Raw genomic sequence first — 16,326 nt, 5'->3', positions numbered from 1 at the left:
TTTTTCTCCACATTACGCTTCAGGTAGCGCACAGCAGTCGCGGTCAGGATCTTCTTTCTGCCACGACCAGGTAACGTTTCCACTGTGCCCTTTAACTTGAACTTGCGAATGATACTTCCGATAGTGTCTCTTGGAATATTTAACAACTTCGCAATCTTTTTATATCCATTGCCATTCTTGTGAAGAGCAATAACCTCTTCTCTTGTCTTCTGGGACCATTCTCTTGCCTTCACCATGCTTGGAAACACACCAGTAGATGTCTAGAAGGAGCTGAGTATCACAGTCCTTTTAAATCTGCCTAATTGGTGCTTATCATGCTTGATTGCTGCTCGTTGACATCCACAGATGTTTTCAATACCTGATGGAAAACACTGGAATGAACCTCTGTTCTTAGGAGTGGTAGTCGTAAAGGGGTTGAATAATTGTGTCAATGAAGAAATCACAAAAAGGCCATTTAATACTTTGACAAAAAAAATTGATGCTATCTTAGTTGCATTTAGTTCTTTAACAAGTCCTTGTAAGATTTCATTATGAACACAATTACAAATGTGCACTGAATTCCATAAAACCCTTCGCAGCATTGGGGGTTGAATAAATTTGATCACAACTGTATATAGACAGACAAACGACCCTCGGGTGTCGGGTGTCCTAATGTGCTCCGCCTACCTGAGGGTCAAACACAACGCAGCAACAACAGGACAACATGTAATGCTGCCGCTGCAGATGGAGGCGGCCAGCAGGGGGCGTCCGTACCGGGACGAGTGGACTTCAGAAGTCTATCTAGACTCCTTCTCTTGGGTTTGAGCTGTTCGCAGTGCTGCTCCTATTGCCGTGAGCTGCTCTGCTTTCATTTCAGGTCATATCTACCAAAATAAGAGTCTGAAAATGGGATTTGCAGCAGTGCCAAAGTCCAAGACGGGTTTGGTTTAGCCTGCATATTTGCATTTGCCTCTGTGGACTGTATGTTTGAGAGTCCGCCCTTATTCCCATCATAATTTTGTGATACGAGTTGCGTTAGCAGAGACTCTGTGATGGGCGTGAGGCCCAGGCAGAGTGTGTGGTCACTGCAAGGTGATCGCTGGTTACGCATGCTCCGATAAGAAAAGTGATATTGCACAGTATGAGCTAATTACCCACTGACCTGCCCCGTTTAGCCCAGTTTGGGCCGCCCACTGCTGGGTTCAGTCGGGCCTGGCCCTGCGCACCGGGCCGTCTGGTTGAGGTGCATAGGTAAACACCAGCCAAACAGTGAGGATCTGGTGCTTAGTCAAGGAGATCAAAGATGCATGCAAGTTTAGAGGTGTACTGCATGTTAATGAGATTTTCACTAACATCCATTTGCATAATGAATAATAATCAGTTGTTGATCATTAAAATGACTGTTCTCATTCCAAGTCACTTATGTGTTATGAGGAATGTTTGATCTGAGCCGCACTCTTTTCCCCGTCTAATTCATATTGTTTTATCTTATTGAAGTCGGACTCCCCATCTGTTACCACGGTGCCACAGTCACGAAGAACCTAATTAGTCCCTAATTAGATTAAGGCTTAATCTTAACTGACCAATCTGATTAAATACAGATTTATAGGAAAGCTCTCAAATTGTTTTTGTGTTGAGGAGCTATTTAAAAAAAAATCCTTATTTAACCAGGTTGATGAATTAAGATTAGGGCCGTATATGTAAACGTGAACGTGTAATTTGGTTGCAGTTCACTGTGTGAACACTGGGGGGTGTCGCAGCACCAGCCGGGCGCTAACAAAGTGGCGCTTGTTGCTATCCAGCAACCATATGGCCGCCCGCCAGGTCAGGAGGTTCCGCATCCCGCGGCGCTCACTTCCTGACCTTGTCTGTCCAGCCCAGGGCTTCAGGAAACCATAGACCCGGGTGCAGGTTCTGAGCCCGTTCACGTATGCCGCAGCCGCTGTAATAAACAGAGCATGGCATGGTGCAATTCTAATCGTGTGGTTCATAGGAGCCCTTCTGCTGGGAATGACTTGCTTTGACAGCGCGGGTGTAGAAATGCGGGTGTTTCTGCTCCCACAGGCCTGCGGGACAGGTGCAGGAGCTTCGCCCTCGGAACCTGCCGTCACCGCGAAGGACGTGTCCGCAGCCTTCTGCTCCATTGCCGAGATCTTCTTCACGGACCTTTGGTATGCTTGCTTCGTATCGTCAACCCCTCACTTTGCTTTTTTTTTCCCCCCAAGTGTTTATTTGTGCCCATCTTCCATCTCCCGTGCTTAGATCGCCTCACACACACTCGTTCACCTGCGCGCGCTGCACACACACCTTCATCCTCTCTTCCCGCACCACGCTTTGGTGAGATAAAGGTTATTCCGTGTCACCTTGGAGACGGCAGCCTGGAGGACACCTATTTTGAGAGCTTCAGACAGGGTGTAATCAGACAGCGGCCAAAATGATGAAGGATGACTTGCGGGTCGGCCGATAAATCGCCAGCATGAAATGATCAAAGACGATTGATACCGATGTCAAATGATTTGTGCTTTTACTGATATTAACACAAAGGGTTTTTTTTTTCTTTTACTAATGAAAGGTTAATTTGTCAGGAATCTATGGTGAAACAAAGGGCTTACTTTTGAAAATAAGACCAGTCCACACAATCATATGAACTTAAGAGTTGCTGAACCAGCACAAATGTACAGGGCTCTGTTAATGATAACAATGCTCTCCTTTCCACCTCCAAAATTAATGGGAAAAAAAGACCCAAACCCCAAAGAAAAGCGGCACAGTTGGTTAGCAGAGCAAATTGAGCTCGAGAGCTTTCTTAAGATGTCAGGGTTATTTGAGAGAGATGACGGTGACTACATAATGCTTGCAGTCACAGGGAATTCTGGGTAATATGGGAAGATCTCTAATTGTGTAATTGTGTTTCCTCTCAGGCCAAAAACAAAAAAAACAGAATCAAATGCAGCAATATAGGCTTGGCCTAAAAAGGTCTCCCGGCCTAACAAGGTCTCCCAGCTTTAAAAGGTCTTATTATCAGGTACAGCCCTAGTCAGCAACCTGGCCCGAAAGACCGGCCAAAACATCGATTATGAAGCACAGGCTGGAAGTAATTAGACAGTGGCAATTATGTTTTAGTCCTTTTGGCTCTGTGCTTTAGCACCCTGGAACCACAGAGTTATAGCGCAGAATGGAGGCTTTTAATTTGAGGGCGTTTGCGCCTGTGTTTGAGCTAACCATGTAGTGCAGGAGCTAATGATGCAGCAACACACGGACGACCCAGAAACAGCCGAGTGACCTGCCGGCCAATTACCTCTGGACCTGCGAAACGGGGAGGACCGCGGGTCAACCCGGACGCGATGAAGGTTAACCTAATAAAGACGGACCTAATACGGCCAACCTAATAAAGATATAAATACCCTCAAATGAAAGTTGACTTTCTACAGTTGGTCGTGGCAGCCGTAGATTCATTTCCGCGGTAGTTGTTTTTAAGCCTGTGGAGCGGAGGGGCGGGACAGCAGAACGCAGACACTGGGTCGGGAGGCGAGAGGAAGAGCGTGTGGAAGGTTTTATGGGTCTGATCATTTGTCATTATTTGTATTGTTTTGTTAAGTGGTTCCAACACCAGGAACACCTGTAAGGTTCAGTTGTAAAGGAGAGTTGCAGGAGCGTGAACGTCCCAGGACCGAGGTCGCGTCGGTAGGGTGTCCGGCCCCGGGCTGGTGCGGCCGCACTGACGGCGTGTGGACCTTCCCCCGCAGCATGATGGACGGAGCGGCGGAGAAGTGCAGGGAGGCGGTGGAGAGGGCGCTCCACTACCACCAGAACAACCCCGACGCCCTGCAGCTCATGGCCAGCTACCTGTTCAGCCTGGACAACACTGAGGTGGGTCCAGTTTTTAAGTTATAAGTCTTAATCAGCAGCGCAGGCCTGTAGTGTCTCCAGGACCCCAGTGGCACGGCCCAGTGAGGGCGAGGATGGGCCACAGAGGGAGAGCTTTAGCTGGGCCACACCCAGTTCATCGCCAGGGCCCGTCTGAGATGTTAAATCACATCACCAGTTCTCCGTGGGCCCTGGGGGTGTGCAGGCGCGCTGCCATGCCCATCCTGGCCACCAGGTGGCAGGCTGGCATAAGGCAGGCCCTGTGGCCAGTGTTGGGGGCGATCCGCTCCTGGTGCTCTGCTTGGGAGGCGAGGCCGAGCCGGTCTCCGCTTCTTCCCCCGCCCTCCCTCGTCTTCCTCTCTCACACTCGGCCGCCCCGACTGTGTACCTCCCGTCTCCGCCCCCTGGGGGCGGGGCAGCGTGGCCTTGGCTGCTCGAGGTCCTGCACCTGCTTGTGCTGAGTGTTCAGAGTGATCGATACCCTGCCCACTGGAGGGGCTGTGTGTGTGTGTGTGTGTGTGTGTGTGTGTGTGTGTGTGTGTGTGTGTGTGTGTGTGTGTGTGTGTGTGTGTGTGTGTGTGTGTTCTCCTTCTTCCCTTTTTTTCTTTTCAGGAGGGCCGTGACTACCTGAGGAGGAGTGTGTCGTCATGGTTACCAAGCCTCCAGAAGGAGGAAGGGGCCACAGCAAGCGCCGAGGAGCTCGACCAGGAGGACGAGGAGGCACAGGTGTGTGTGTGTGTGTGTGTGTGTGTGTGAGAGAGAAACACTGTGTGTGTGTGTGTGTGTATGTGTGACACTGTGTGTGTGTGACACTGTGTGTGTGTATGTGTGTGTGTGTGTGATACAGTGTGTGTGAGAGACAGTGTGTGGCTGTGTGTGTGAGAGAGAGACACACAGTGTGTGAGAGAGAGACACACAGTGTGTGAGAGAGAGACACACAGTGTGTGAGAGAGAGACACACAGTGTGTGTGAGAGAGACACACAGTGTGTGTGAGAGAGACACACAGTGTGTGTGAGAGAGACACACAGTGTGTGTGTGAGAGACACACAGTGTGTGAGAGAGAGACACACAGTGTGTGTGTGAGAGACACACAGTGTGTGAGAGAGAGACACACAGTGTGTGTGTGTGTGAGACACACAGTGTGTGTGTGTGTGTGAGAGAGACACACAGTGTGTGTGTGTGAGAGAGACACACAGTGTGTGTGTGTGTGTGAGACACACACTGTGCGTGTGTGTGAGACACACACAGTGTGTGTGTGTGTGAGACACACACAGTGTGCGTGTGTGTGTGAGACACACAGTGTGCGTGTGTGTGAGACACACACAGTGTGCGTGTGTGTGTGAGACACACAGTGCGTGTGTGTGTGAGACACACAGTGTGTGTGTGTGTGTGTGAGACACACACTGTGCGTGTGTGTGAGACACACACAGTGTGTGTGTGTGTGAGACACACACAGTGTGCGTGTGTGTGAGACACACACAGTGTGCGTGTGTGTGAGACACACACAGTGTGCGTGTGTGTGAGACACACACAGTGTGCGTGTGTGTGTGAGACACACAGTGTGCGTGTGTGTGTGAGACACACAGTGTGCGTGTGTGTGTGAGACACACACAGTGTGCGTGTGTGTGTGTGAGAGACACAGTGAGTGTGTGAGTGTGTGTGAGACACAGTGTGTGTGCGTGAGACAGATGGAGATGGTGTGTGTGTGTGTGTGTGTGTGTGTGTGTGTGTGTGCACGGTGCATGTAGCAGAAAGATTTCTTGTTGTGTGTTGGCGTTTATCAGCAGTTTGATGGAGGGACGATCCTCCGCTCTGGCAGCCAAACAAGCGTCCAGCAGTGGGAGCTTCTCCTGAACTCTGAGCTGAGAGACGAGTTCTTACTGCACCAGGGGTCGGAGATGGACACACTAATCCTTTCATTTCTCTCTCAGAGCTCTGTGCCGCAAGGCAGACCCCTTGGTCACACACACACACACACACACAAACACAAACACAAACACACACACACTCGGACATACCCACACACACAAATGCACCTCCTGACCTGGTGCTCACATGCAGACAGCTCCTCTCTCATGGAGCTCGGACTCCTAACATTCCCCAAGGCTATCTTATGTTCTTTTGAAGGACACTTCTGAGGTTCTGTGTCCAAATGAGGTTTCCAGCTTATGGGCGGTGCAGAGCAGTGCACGTCAGAGCCAGACAGTACAGGATCATTCAGGACAGTACAGGACCTGCCACATAATCCAGGACAGTACAGGACCTGCCACATAATACAGGACAGTACAGGACCTGCCACATAATACAGGACAGTACAGGACCTGCCACATAATATAGGACAGTACGGGACCTGCCACATAATACAGGACAGTACGGGACCTGCCACATAATACAGGACAGTACGGGACCTGCCACATAATATAGGACAGTACAGGACCTGCCACATAATATAGGACAGTACAGGACCTGCCACATAATACAGGACAGTACAGGACCTGCCACATAATACAGGACAGTACAGGACCTGCCACATAATACAGGACAGTACAGGACTTGCCACATAATACAGGACAGTACAGGACCTGCCACATAATATAGGACAGTACGGGACCTGCCACATAATACAGGACAGTACGGGACCTGCCACATAATACAGGACAGTACAGGACCTGCCACATAATATAGGACAGTACAGGACCTGCCACATAATATAGGACAGTACAGGACCTGCCACATAATATAGGACAGTACAGGACCTGCCACATAATACAGGACAGTACAGGACCTGCCACATAATACAGGACAGTACTGGACCTGCCACATAAAACAGGACAGTACTGGACCTGCCACATAATACAGGACAGTACAGGACCTGCCACATAATACAGGACAGTACAGGACCTGCCACATAATACAGGACAGTACAGGACCTGCCACATAATACAGGACAGTACAGGACCTGCCACATAATACAGGACAGTACAGGACCTGCCACATAATACAGGACAGTACAGGACCTGCCACATAATACAGGACAGTACAGGACCTGCCACATAATACAGGACAGTACAGGACCTGCCACATAATACAGGACAGTACTGGACCTGCCACATTATACAGAGTAGTACAGGACCTGTCAGACAGCACAGGACATACAAGACCTTGCAGGAACTGTGTGATGGTACAGGGTGTGGTAGAGGACTGTACAGGAACTCCAGGACTGCTTTCTGTGTAGATCTTCTATAAGCCATTTATTTGTGCCCTGTGTGAGCCCATGTGTATTTGTGTCTACGTGTGTGTGTGTGTGTGTGTGTGTGTGTGTGTGTGTGTGTGTGTGTGTGTGTGTGTGTGTGTGTGTGTGTCTACCTGTATATCCCATGTTCCACATGCCTTTTGCAAGAGGTGAAAGACCAGCAGCATCACAAAGGCGGAGTGGTGTAATTGGGAGCAGGCTGGTTCACCCACATCATTATTGAAACCTGGAAGACACACACACACACACACACACACACACACACACACACACACACACACACACACACACACACACACACACACACAGCTTAAAGGGCTAATGGGAAAACAAGGTTGAGAACATCAGAGCTGCCAGGCATGAGTGCATTGAGAGTCACAGATGGTGCTAAAGGTCCAAATGAGCCAAAAGACACACATGCCTATACACAGACACACACACACACACACACACGATTATACACATCCACACACTATTACACACACACACACACACGATTATACACATCCACACACTATTATACACACACACACACACGATTATACACATCCACACACTATTATACACACACACACACAATTATACACATCCACACACTATTTTACACACACACACGATTATACACATCCACACACTATTATACACACACACACACACACACACACACACACACACACACACACACACACACACACATGATTATACACATCCACACACTATTATACACACACACACACACACGATTATACACATCCACACACTATTATACACACACACACACACACACACACACACACACACACAATTATACACATCCACACACTATTTTACACACACACACGATTATACACATCCACACACTATTATACAAACACACACGATGATACACACACTTTTACATCCACACACACGATTATATACACACACGCATGATTATATACACACACATTATATACACATATATATGATTAATAATACACACATGATTGTATACACAGACACATGTCTATATACACAACCGCACATACCCACATGCACATACCCACATGCACAGACACATGCATGCACACTGACAGGAAAGAATTGCAGACAGACTTGATACGCCATAGAAAAATAACAGCATCATTTTCGTTCATGTCCACTCAGAAGCTGTGGTTGTCTGAGAACTTTCCAGTTTTTCCCCGTTTTGTATCTTTCTAAAAAACATCTCTAGCCTCCGTTAAGTGCTTAAAAGTGACTCAGAGTATTTGAAGGACATCCATTTAGACACAAAGGCGTTCAGTTAAGAACTGCACTGGGCCTCTTCTGTTCTGGTGTGTTTTTCCCTTAAATGGCTGGTTTAGTTTGCCTCAAAGATTGTGAAGTAATTCTTTGAGAAATTAACGGTTGAGGGAGCAGTTTGGGTTTGTTCGCAGTGCTGCCGTGTCGACGTCGGCTTTGACGTTATAGATTAGTTGTCAGACGCACTCATCTAACATTTTTGGCTTTGCTTGGCTGACGCTTGTACAATGCCGTATTGATGGATATTATTCATGGCTACGAACATCGTGCTCTTACAAAATTAAGCATTGAGTGGAGTTTGTCTGGAAACACATTTACAGCTTCCGTAAGAGCAGAGCAAAAACCTTTTTCCTGTTTGTACAGGGAATCATCTATACGTGTACATGTACGGGTAGTAATGCCACAGATGGAATTACTCAGATGTAGTAAATATTCAGATGTGTATGTGTGCACTAATACTAATGTGTATCTTTATTCTGTTTCCAGAACAACATCCCACCATATGAGTCCAGAATCACCACGGCCAAACTGCTGATCGAAGCTGAGGAGTTTGAGGTAAGGCCGTTTGTCTACGTGACGATTGACCAACCAATTGATTGGTGATGATTGGTCGCCGGATGGCTCATGGGTGCGTGATGATTGGCCGCCGGATGGCTCATGGGTGTGTGATGATTGGATGATGGTTGTTGGGGCACCACACCGATTCATTTATGGCTTGAGCTGTCTGAAATCAAGGAAAACAAACTATGGGAGAATGATAGTGAGGTGAAGATTGTTCTGACAAGTTTTGATGAGGCTGTCCACACAACCAGTGTACGCTGACAGTTTTAAAGGTTAAACCGTTCACACAAGCTGCTTGAGGTTCTGGAATTCCATCAGCATAAAAGTTTTAATATACAGAAATATCAAAATATTTACTAAAACAGCATTCTTAAAATGTTTAGTGATATAATTTTTCCTTGACTGATTTTTTTAATATATATATATATATATATATATATATATATATATATATATATATATATATATATATATATGTATGTATGTATGTATGTATGTATGTATGTATATATATATATATATATATATATATATATATATATGTATGTATGTATATATATGTGTATGTATGTATGTATGTGTGTGTATATATATATATATATATATATATATATATATATATATATATATATATATATATATATATATATATATATATATATATATATATATATATAATGTTATTAAGTGGTGGTTTCCTGTGCTCTGACTGGCTTCTGGCCTCATCTGAGGTCATACGTGGTTATTTCCTGCCTACTCTGTATGATCTCACAGAGGTAAAGGAAAATACAGATTTATTGCTCAATATTATGAAATTAGCATTTTTCATATGTGGGACAGACGGTGTCTGTGGGTGAGTGAGTAGAGGTCTACATTTCAAAGCTCAGCCTCAGGTGTTGATGGGGCAGGACTTTGAAATCTGAGGGCCTTCAAAGGCGCACCCCTTCTCTGTCCGTGGTGCTGAAACTTCAACCCACGGACTTGTCCAGCACCTGTCCATGGTCCTGAAGGGCTAACTGGCAGACTCACCTGTGTCCTCTTTAAGGTCTTGAATAGCTCACAAACAGGCTCACCCCCATCCAACCTCCTGCACAGCTGACCTTGGTTAAAATCCTAGGCAGCCACTAGCAGTGTTAATATGATATATGATTACATCATGATCAGAAGCTCTTAAGATTGCTGTGACTCTACGTTTAAGTTTATTAAACCTTTTCTTCTAATTGGGAATGAGATTATTAAAATGATGGATTTTTTTTATTCATTCAGGTGTTCAGTTTTCTTCAGGTTTGAATACACACTGGATTAGTTCTAATTATTTTGGACTGAACATATTTTAAGATTTGTTCATTCATTCAACCATATGTTTGTGTTTATGGGAGTATGACATTATTTTGCATATTAATGTTGGCTTGTAAATAGTTCAGATATAAATATTTAGTCTGTATAACCATATTGCTAGGTATTATGTGGTGTGCACATTCAGGATCACAGGAAAGGTTTCCCTGTGCGTGCATGGTAATTAAAGGAGTTTGTTTCTAACTTCGTTTAAGTGTGTGTTTGGTTCACATGAATAATAAAGAGAGGAGAGGGTGTTTGCTTTTATTTTCTTTTGAGGCATTTCTCTCTCTCTCAAAGGGAGGGTTGGCTTTGAATAATTCAGGAATGGTATTTTACACTGCACTTGACCTTTTCTGTGTGTGTGTGTGTGTGTGTGTGTGTGTGAGAGAGAGAGGGTGAGAGAGAGGGTGAAAGAGAGGGAGAGGGAAAGAAAACTAGAAAGTCTTCTACGAACAAGAGTATGAAACGATAGCATTAAGTGTGACAGTACTTCACTGCCTCCCACTGAGAGTGACGTGTAGAGAGCGATAGAGGGAAGAGAGAGGGGGAAGAGAACGAGGGAACGCAGACGTGAGTGGGGCTTAAAGAAATAACTGCGGAAATGGATTAAGCCAGCGCAGGCAAGAACGACACAGAAGCTGACAACCAAGAAGAGGGCCCTTCTGTTGTTGTTGTTGTTGTTGTTGTTGTCGTCGTCCTTTTCATTCTTCTCCACTGTTTGTTCTCCGTGTCCCTGTTGAGAGGAGCCAGAGCCCAGTGTGGTGTGCGGCATGAAAGCGTGTCTGCAGGCGTCCCGCTGCGGGAGGGAGGGGTGTTCGGGGCGGGACAGGTATTAATATTAATGCCACTCTCCCGGCTGCCCGTGGAAACTGCGGCAACGGTCATGGGGTCGTCAAGACGACAGCAGGTGCTTAGACAGAAGCCACCCTGGTCCCCCACGGCGAGGCCTTTTGATTGGTCCTTTGGTGAGAGGTGAGCACTGAGAGACGGAGGTGGGGTGGCTACAGCAGTGGAGGCTCAGAGGAAAGTCACAGGGCAAATAAAGCCGTGCGGGCTGATAAAAGGTGGCGTGTTATTGGCTGTTCATTCTGTAGATCCTGTTCAGTTTCAGAACAAAAGGAGGGAATTTGGATGTGGAGCGTTTCGCTGTGTCACGCAGGCTGATCTGATTGGCTCTTGAGCGTCTGGAGTGAGCAGTGGACATGCGTGGGGGGTCTTCCTCAGATCCACCCTGATAGGCCAGCATCTAGAGAGATGGTGGTTCCAGTGGTTCTGGAAGCCCAGAGAGGATTTAGCAGGATTTTGGTCTTGGTATAGAGTATGTGTGTGTGTGTGTGTGTGTGTGTATGTGTGTGTGTGTGTGTGTGTGTGTGTGTGTGTGTGTGTGTGTGTGTGTGTGTGTGATAGAGAGAGAGAGAGAGAGACAGAGCGTGTGTGTGTGTGTGTGTGAGGGAGAGAGAGAGAGTGACAGTGTGTGTGTGTTTGTGTGTGTGTGTGTGTGTGTGTGTGTGAGAGAGAGAGAGAGAGAGTGTGTGTGTGTGTGTGTGCGCGCGCACAAGCAGAAATGATGGCCTTAAGGGCCGAGTGTGTGTGTTCTCGCTATAAAGTCTTGCTTGAGCAAACTCAATATTATGCAGGTCCCAGAGAGGTTATGTGAGAATGCATGTGTGTGTGTAAAACCGTCAGGTTGTCGCAATTCAGAATTAGTTCTGAGGACTCAGGAGACAGAGTGAATGAGTGTGTGTGTGTGTGTGTGTGTGTGAGCGTCTAGGTGTCGAGTGTGTCCCAGGAGCTAACTCAATATTAGCAGGACCTTTCTGCCCTCTCTGCTCCAGTAGGGTGTAAGCCCCGCCCACCCTGTCAGCCCCACCCACCCTGTGTCAGCTGCAGATTGATGTCTTCCTCTGGGGGGGCAGCTGAAGCAGGACTGCTTAAAGTATAATAAAATGTTCATTTGTAATGATGCTGGGGGGACCTAATTATCTCTAAACAAGGAGGTTTTCAATTAATAAAAGCTCCACTCACAGGAGTACAGGGACTCAGCTCATGACATGTGCACACAACCTCAACATCTTTGAATTGGCAAGCTCATTTTCTTTTGTGTGTGTTTTATGTTTGCCGTTTTACCTCAGCGACTGGTAACAGCAAATGGTCTCTGAACATCGCATCTAAAGAGATCTTAACAGCTACGCTCCATATCACCCTGTATAACTGAGATTAACTTAAACTGGTATGGGACATGTAATGTGTCAGTAAATGCTTCCAGTAAAAGGCTGTTATGCACTGTATTGCCAATTCAGCGTTTTTACTGGTCTCTCGACATTGGATAGTTTTTTTTTTCTCTCTCACCAAAGTAAGGTCGCAGCATTCCACTTTGGCTTTAAGCAGGATTTGGGTGACATAACCTTTTAATGTAATGTAGTTTATTTTTTCCTCTAATTGTGCATGTACTGCAGTAGATTTTCTGGGTGGAGTGTATCGTCTGGGTGGAGTGTATCGTCTGGGTGTAGTGCATCGTTTGCCACATCGCTCAAACAAAGCCCAAGGAGGCCTTCAAGAGTGACTGTAGCAGCTAACATGACACTCTTTGATGTCAGAGATCAAAAGTGACTGAAACGTATATCTGGTCTACCAACTGTTTCGTTTCTTGACAAGGTGCTGCAAACGTCCTACATGCAAACACAGCAGTTGCAGTGCAGGTAAACAACTACTGAACTAACGAGCATCGTTAGCCAAATTATTAACTATTTGATTATGATTGCTTAAAATTGTAGAATTGTAATAGTCGTTGTAACACCAACTCTTATTATAGCCAGAGTCCTGTCAGTATATATCAATATGTAGTAGTTAGTGTCAAATTGATCAATTTCTCAATGAGATCTAATTGTGATCAGTGATTAAGGAAATTAAGGAAAGTGCTTACGTATAGTTAACACTGGAGGAAAAAATATCATCATATACTAAGTTATTGTAAACGTCTCCAGCTGCATTTCTGTGTCGTTGCTGTCTTTCACAAACTCAAGTGAAGTGCAGCCATACCAGTAGAAACCACGTAGTGGGGGCGGACCTCTTCGGCCTTAACCCCTCCCACCTCGGCCGCAAGAGGCGGTCTGGCCTCGGCTCCGCCCCCGTTCCGTTTCAGGCGGAGCATCTGCAGTACTCCTGCTCCGACGTGAAGGGCCACGCTCCCTTAGCCGCGCCCCGAGGCCAGAGGCGAGGGCTTATTTAAGATGGCACCACTGAAGCGTGGCTGGCTCTCAGTCTGGGCGTCCACGGTGGGACCGTGTTTTACTCCTTCATTTAGGCCTGTGTGCGGCTGGCCCCGTTTAAACGCCACTTCCTCCCTGGACTTAAACACGCTCCATTGGGGTGCTCATCCAAGCCTTCAAAACCTTCAAAATGTGTTATTTTGTTCCCTTCCAGAAATGGGAAACTGGCTGGATGGCCACATGTCTTTGTGGAGCTTATTAGTTCTACGCCTGTTTTGAAGGTCTTGGCCTTATAAAGTACCAAGAGACTTTGTCCAGTGGACACAGTACAGAGTTTTAATGTTTGGAAACCTTTGCCCCAGTGGCTGGGTCCAGTATGTACCAGTATGAATCATCTGGGTGTGGCGACTGAATCATCTGGGTGTGGCGACTGAATCATCTGGGTGTGGCGACTGAATCATCTGGGTGTGGCGACTGAATCATCTGGGTGTGGCGACTGAATCATCTGGGTGTGGCGACTGAATCATCTGGGTGTGGCGACTGAATCATCTGGGTGTGGTGACTGAATCATCTGGGTGTGGCGACTGAATCATCTGGGTGTGGCGACTGAATCATCTGGGTGTGGTCACTGAATCATCTACACTCCATCAAGACTGGGTTAGTTTTAGTCTGAATTCTGTAGTCCGATGGAGAGGGGTGGAGAGATGGAGAGGGATGGAGAGATGGAGAGGGATTGAGGGATGTAGAGGGATGGAGAGATGGAGAGAGATGGAGCGTGGGCAAAGAGAAAGAGAGAATGTAGAAAGAGTGAGTGTTCTTTGAGAAGGGAGTAGTGCTACCTCTGTCAGGGTATCGAAAATAATGCAGTATGATAGTTGAGGTGTGTCCAGTCAGGGCACACACACACACACACACACACACAACCACCCACCCACACACATCCACTCACACACACACACACACACACACACACACACACACACACACACACACACACACACACACACACACACACACACTCATACTGAGCTTATTTGCCACTCTGTGCATATGCTGGCTTTGTATTTCAGTAACTCTCTGGACAGCAGGTGCTGTAACCTAAAATAATAATCTAATGTATTATGAATAAATATGGTGCCATGTGCAGCCTAAACGATTATTTTAATATAAGGTGTTAGGTTCTGTCTTCCCTGGTCTGAGCAGCAAAATCATTCTAGAAAAAAATATATATTTTTGGATTTCTCGATCTCTCTCTGTCTCTCGTCCCTTCTTTCTCTGTCTCTCTCTTTCTCTGTCTCTCTCTCCCTCTCTCTTCTCCCCTCCTCCCTTCTCCTCTCTCTACACATGGCAAACTCTGCTCAGTCTGTCGAGTGACTTACGGCTGTACATGTGGATCTCGGCGGCTGGCGGGCTACAGAAGTCCCTCCCAGCCCTGCTGGAATAGAGAGACTCCTGTACGCTCTCAGCAGGGTGACTGGCTCCGTCTCTAAACAGCACAACAGTCATTAGAAGAACTTTGCAGTAATTAAAGGAATGAAGTAATCACTCTGTCCTACCACCGCATGTTCTAATGCGTACGGCCAACCGTTCTTTGGTTTAGCTTTGAAGCTGGTGGGAGACCAGAGGGGATCACACACACACACACACACACACACACACACACACACACACACACACCACACACGCATACACACACCCACACATATGCATACACACACACACACACACACGCAGCTGCGCGCTCATTCAGCTGTAGTTCCTTGTTTAGAAAGATGCAAAAGGGAAACTGACTGGAACAAGAATGCAACTGTAGTGGAATTATACTGGAACTATACTTCTGTAGTGGAATTATACTGGAACTATACTTCTGTAGTGGAATTATACTGGAACTATACTTCTGTAGTGGAATTATACTGGAACTATACTTCTGTAGTGGAATTATACTGGAACTATACTTCTGTAGTGGAATTATACTGGAACTATACTTCTGTAGTGGAATTATACTGGAACTATACTTTTGTAGTGGAATTATACTGGAACTATACTTTTGTAGTGGAATTATACTGGAACTATACTTCTGTAGTGGAATTATACTGGAACTATACTTCTGTAGTGGAATTATACTGGAAATATACTTTTGTAGTGGAATTATACTGGAACTATACTTTTGTAGTTGTTTTGCACCAATGGATGGAGTAATGTCTGAATTCTAAATATTACAACCCAGTTTGAATGTGTGGGTGTTTGTGTGGGTGTGAGTGTGTCTGTGTGTGTGTGTCTGTGTGTGTGTGTCTGTGTGTGTGTGTGTGTGTGTGTGTGTGTGTGTGTGTGTGTGTGTGTGTGTGTGTGTGTGTGTGTGTGTGTGTGTGTGTGAGTGGAGTTAGTGTGTGACTGACTGCCCCTCTGGTCTCCCACCAGCTTCAAAGGCAAATCAAAGAGCAGTTTGCCTTGTGCATTATAATATAGAGTGAGGTGTGTGTGTGTGTGTGTGTGTGTGTGTGTGTGTGTGTGTGTGTGTGTGTGTGTGTGTGTGTGTGTGTGTGTGTGTGTGTGAGAGAGAGGTGTGATTCACCAGATACTGACCACTTCTTTTCAGTACTTAACACAGAAAAGGCAGGATTTTTTCTTTTCTTTCATCTTTTAGTCAGTTGCTGTCAGAAGCTTTCAAACAACCTCTGGCATAAACCAAACCAAAGTTGCCTTAAGCATGCAAAAGCACACGTGCATTACGTGTGCCCTAACAAACGTGTACACATGCACGCACATTTTGCATATACGTAAAGACCATTTCATAAGCTGCAATACTGAATGAGGCTGAATAGCGTAAGCACCACCACATA

At 46.2% G+C, this 16,326-nt stretch overlaps 1 protein-coding gene across 3 annotated transcripts in view; it reads left to right on the top strand.

Moving 5' to 3' along the window:
- LOC143519561 (uncharacterized) overlaps positions 1-16,326 on the top strand; it is a 90,886-nt gene that overhangs the window by 6,759 nt on the left and 67,801 nt on the right. For all 3 annotated transcript variants that reach the window (XM_077013145.1, XM_077013144.1, XM_077013143.1), the window contains 4 exons: positions 2,044-2,150; positions 3,723-3,846; positions 4,456-4,569; positions 8,865-8,933. In XM_077013145.1, the coding sequence (XP_076869260.1) occupies positions 2,044-2,150; positions 3,723-3,846; positions 4,456-4,569; positions 8,865-8,933 (414 nt within the window). The remainder of the gene's footprint in view (positions 1-2,043; positions 2,151-3,722; positions 3,847-4,455; positions 4,570-8,864; positions 8,934-16,326) is intronic.

The sequence above is a fragment of the Brachyhypopomus gauderio genome, chromosome 7 (genome assembly GCF_052324685.1).
Source record: "Brachyhypopomus gauderio isolate BG-103 chromosome 7, BGAUD_0.2, whole genome shotgun sequence".
Taxonomy (NCBI): Eukaryota; Metazoa; Chordata; class Actinopteri; order Gymnotiformes; family Hypopomidae; genus Brachyhypopomus; species Brachyhypopomus gauderio.
Note: the sequence above shows the minus strand (reverse complement) of the source record. Positions and strands in the feature narration are given on the sequence as shown.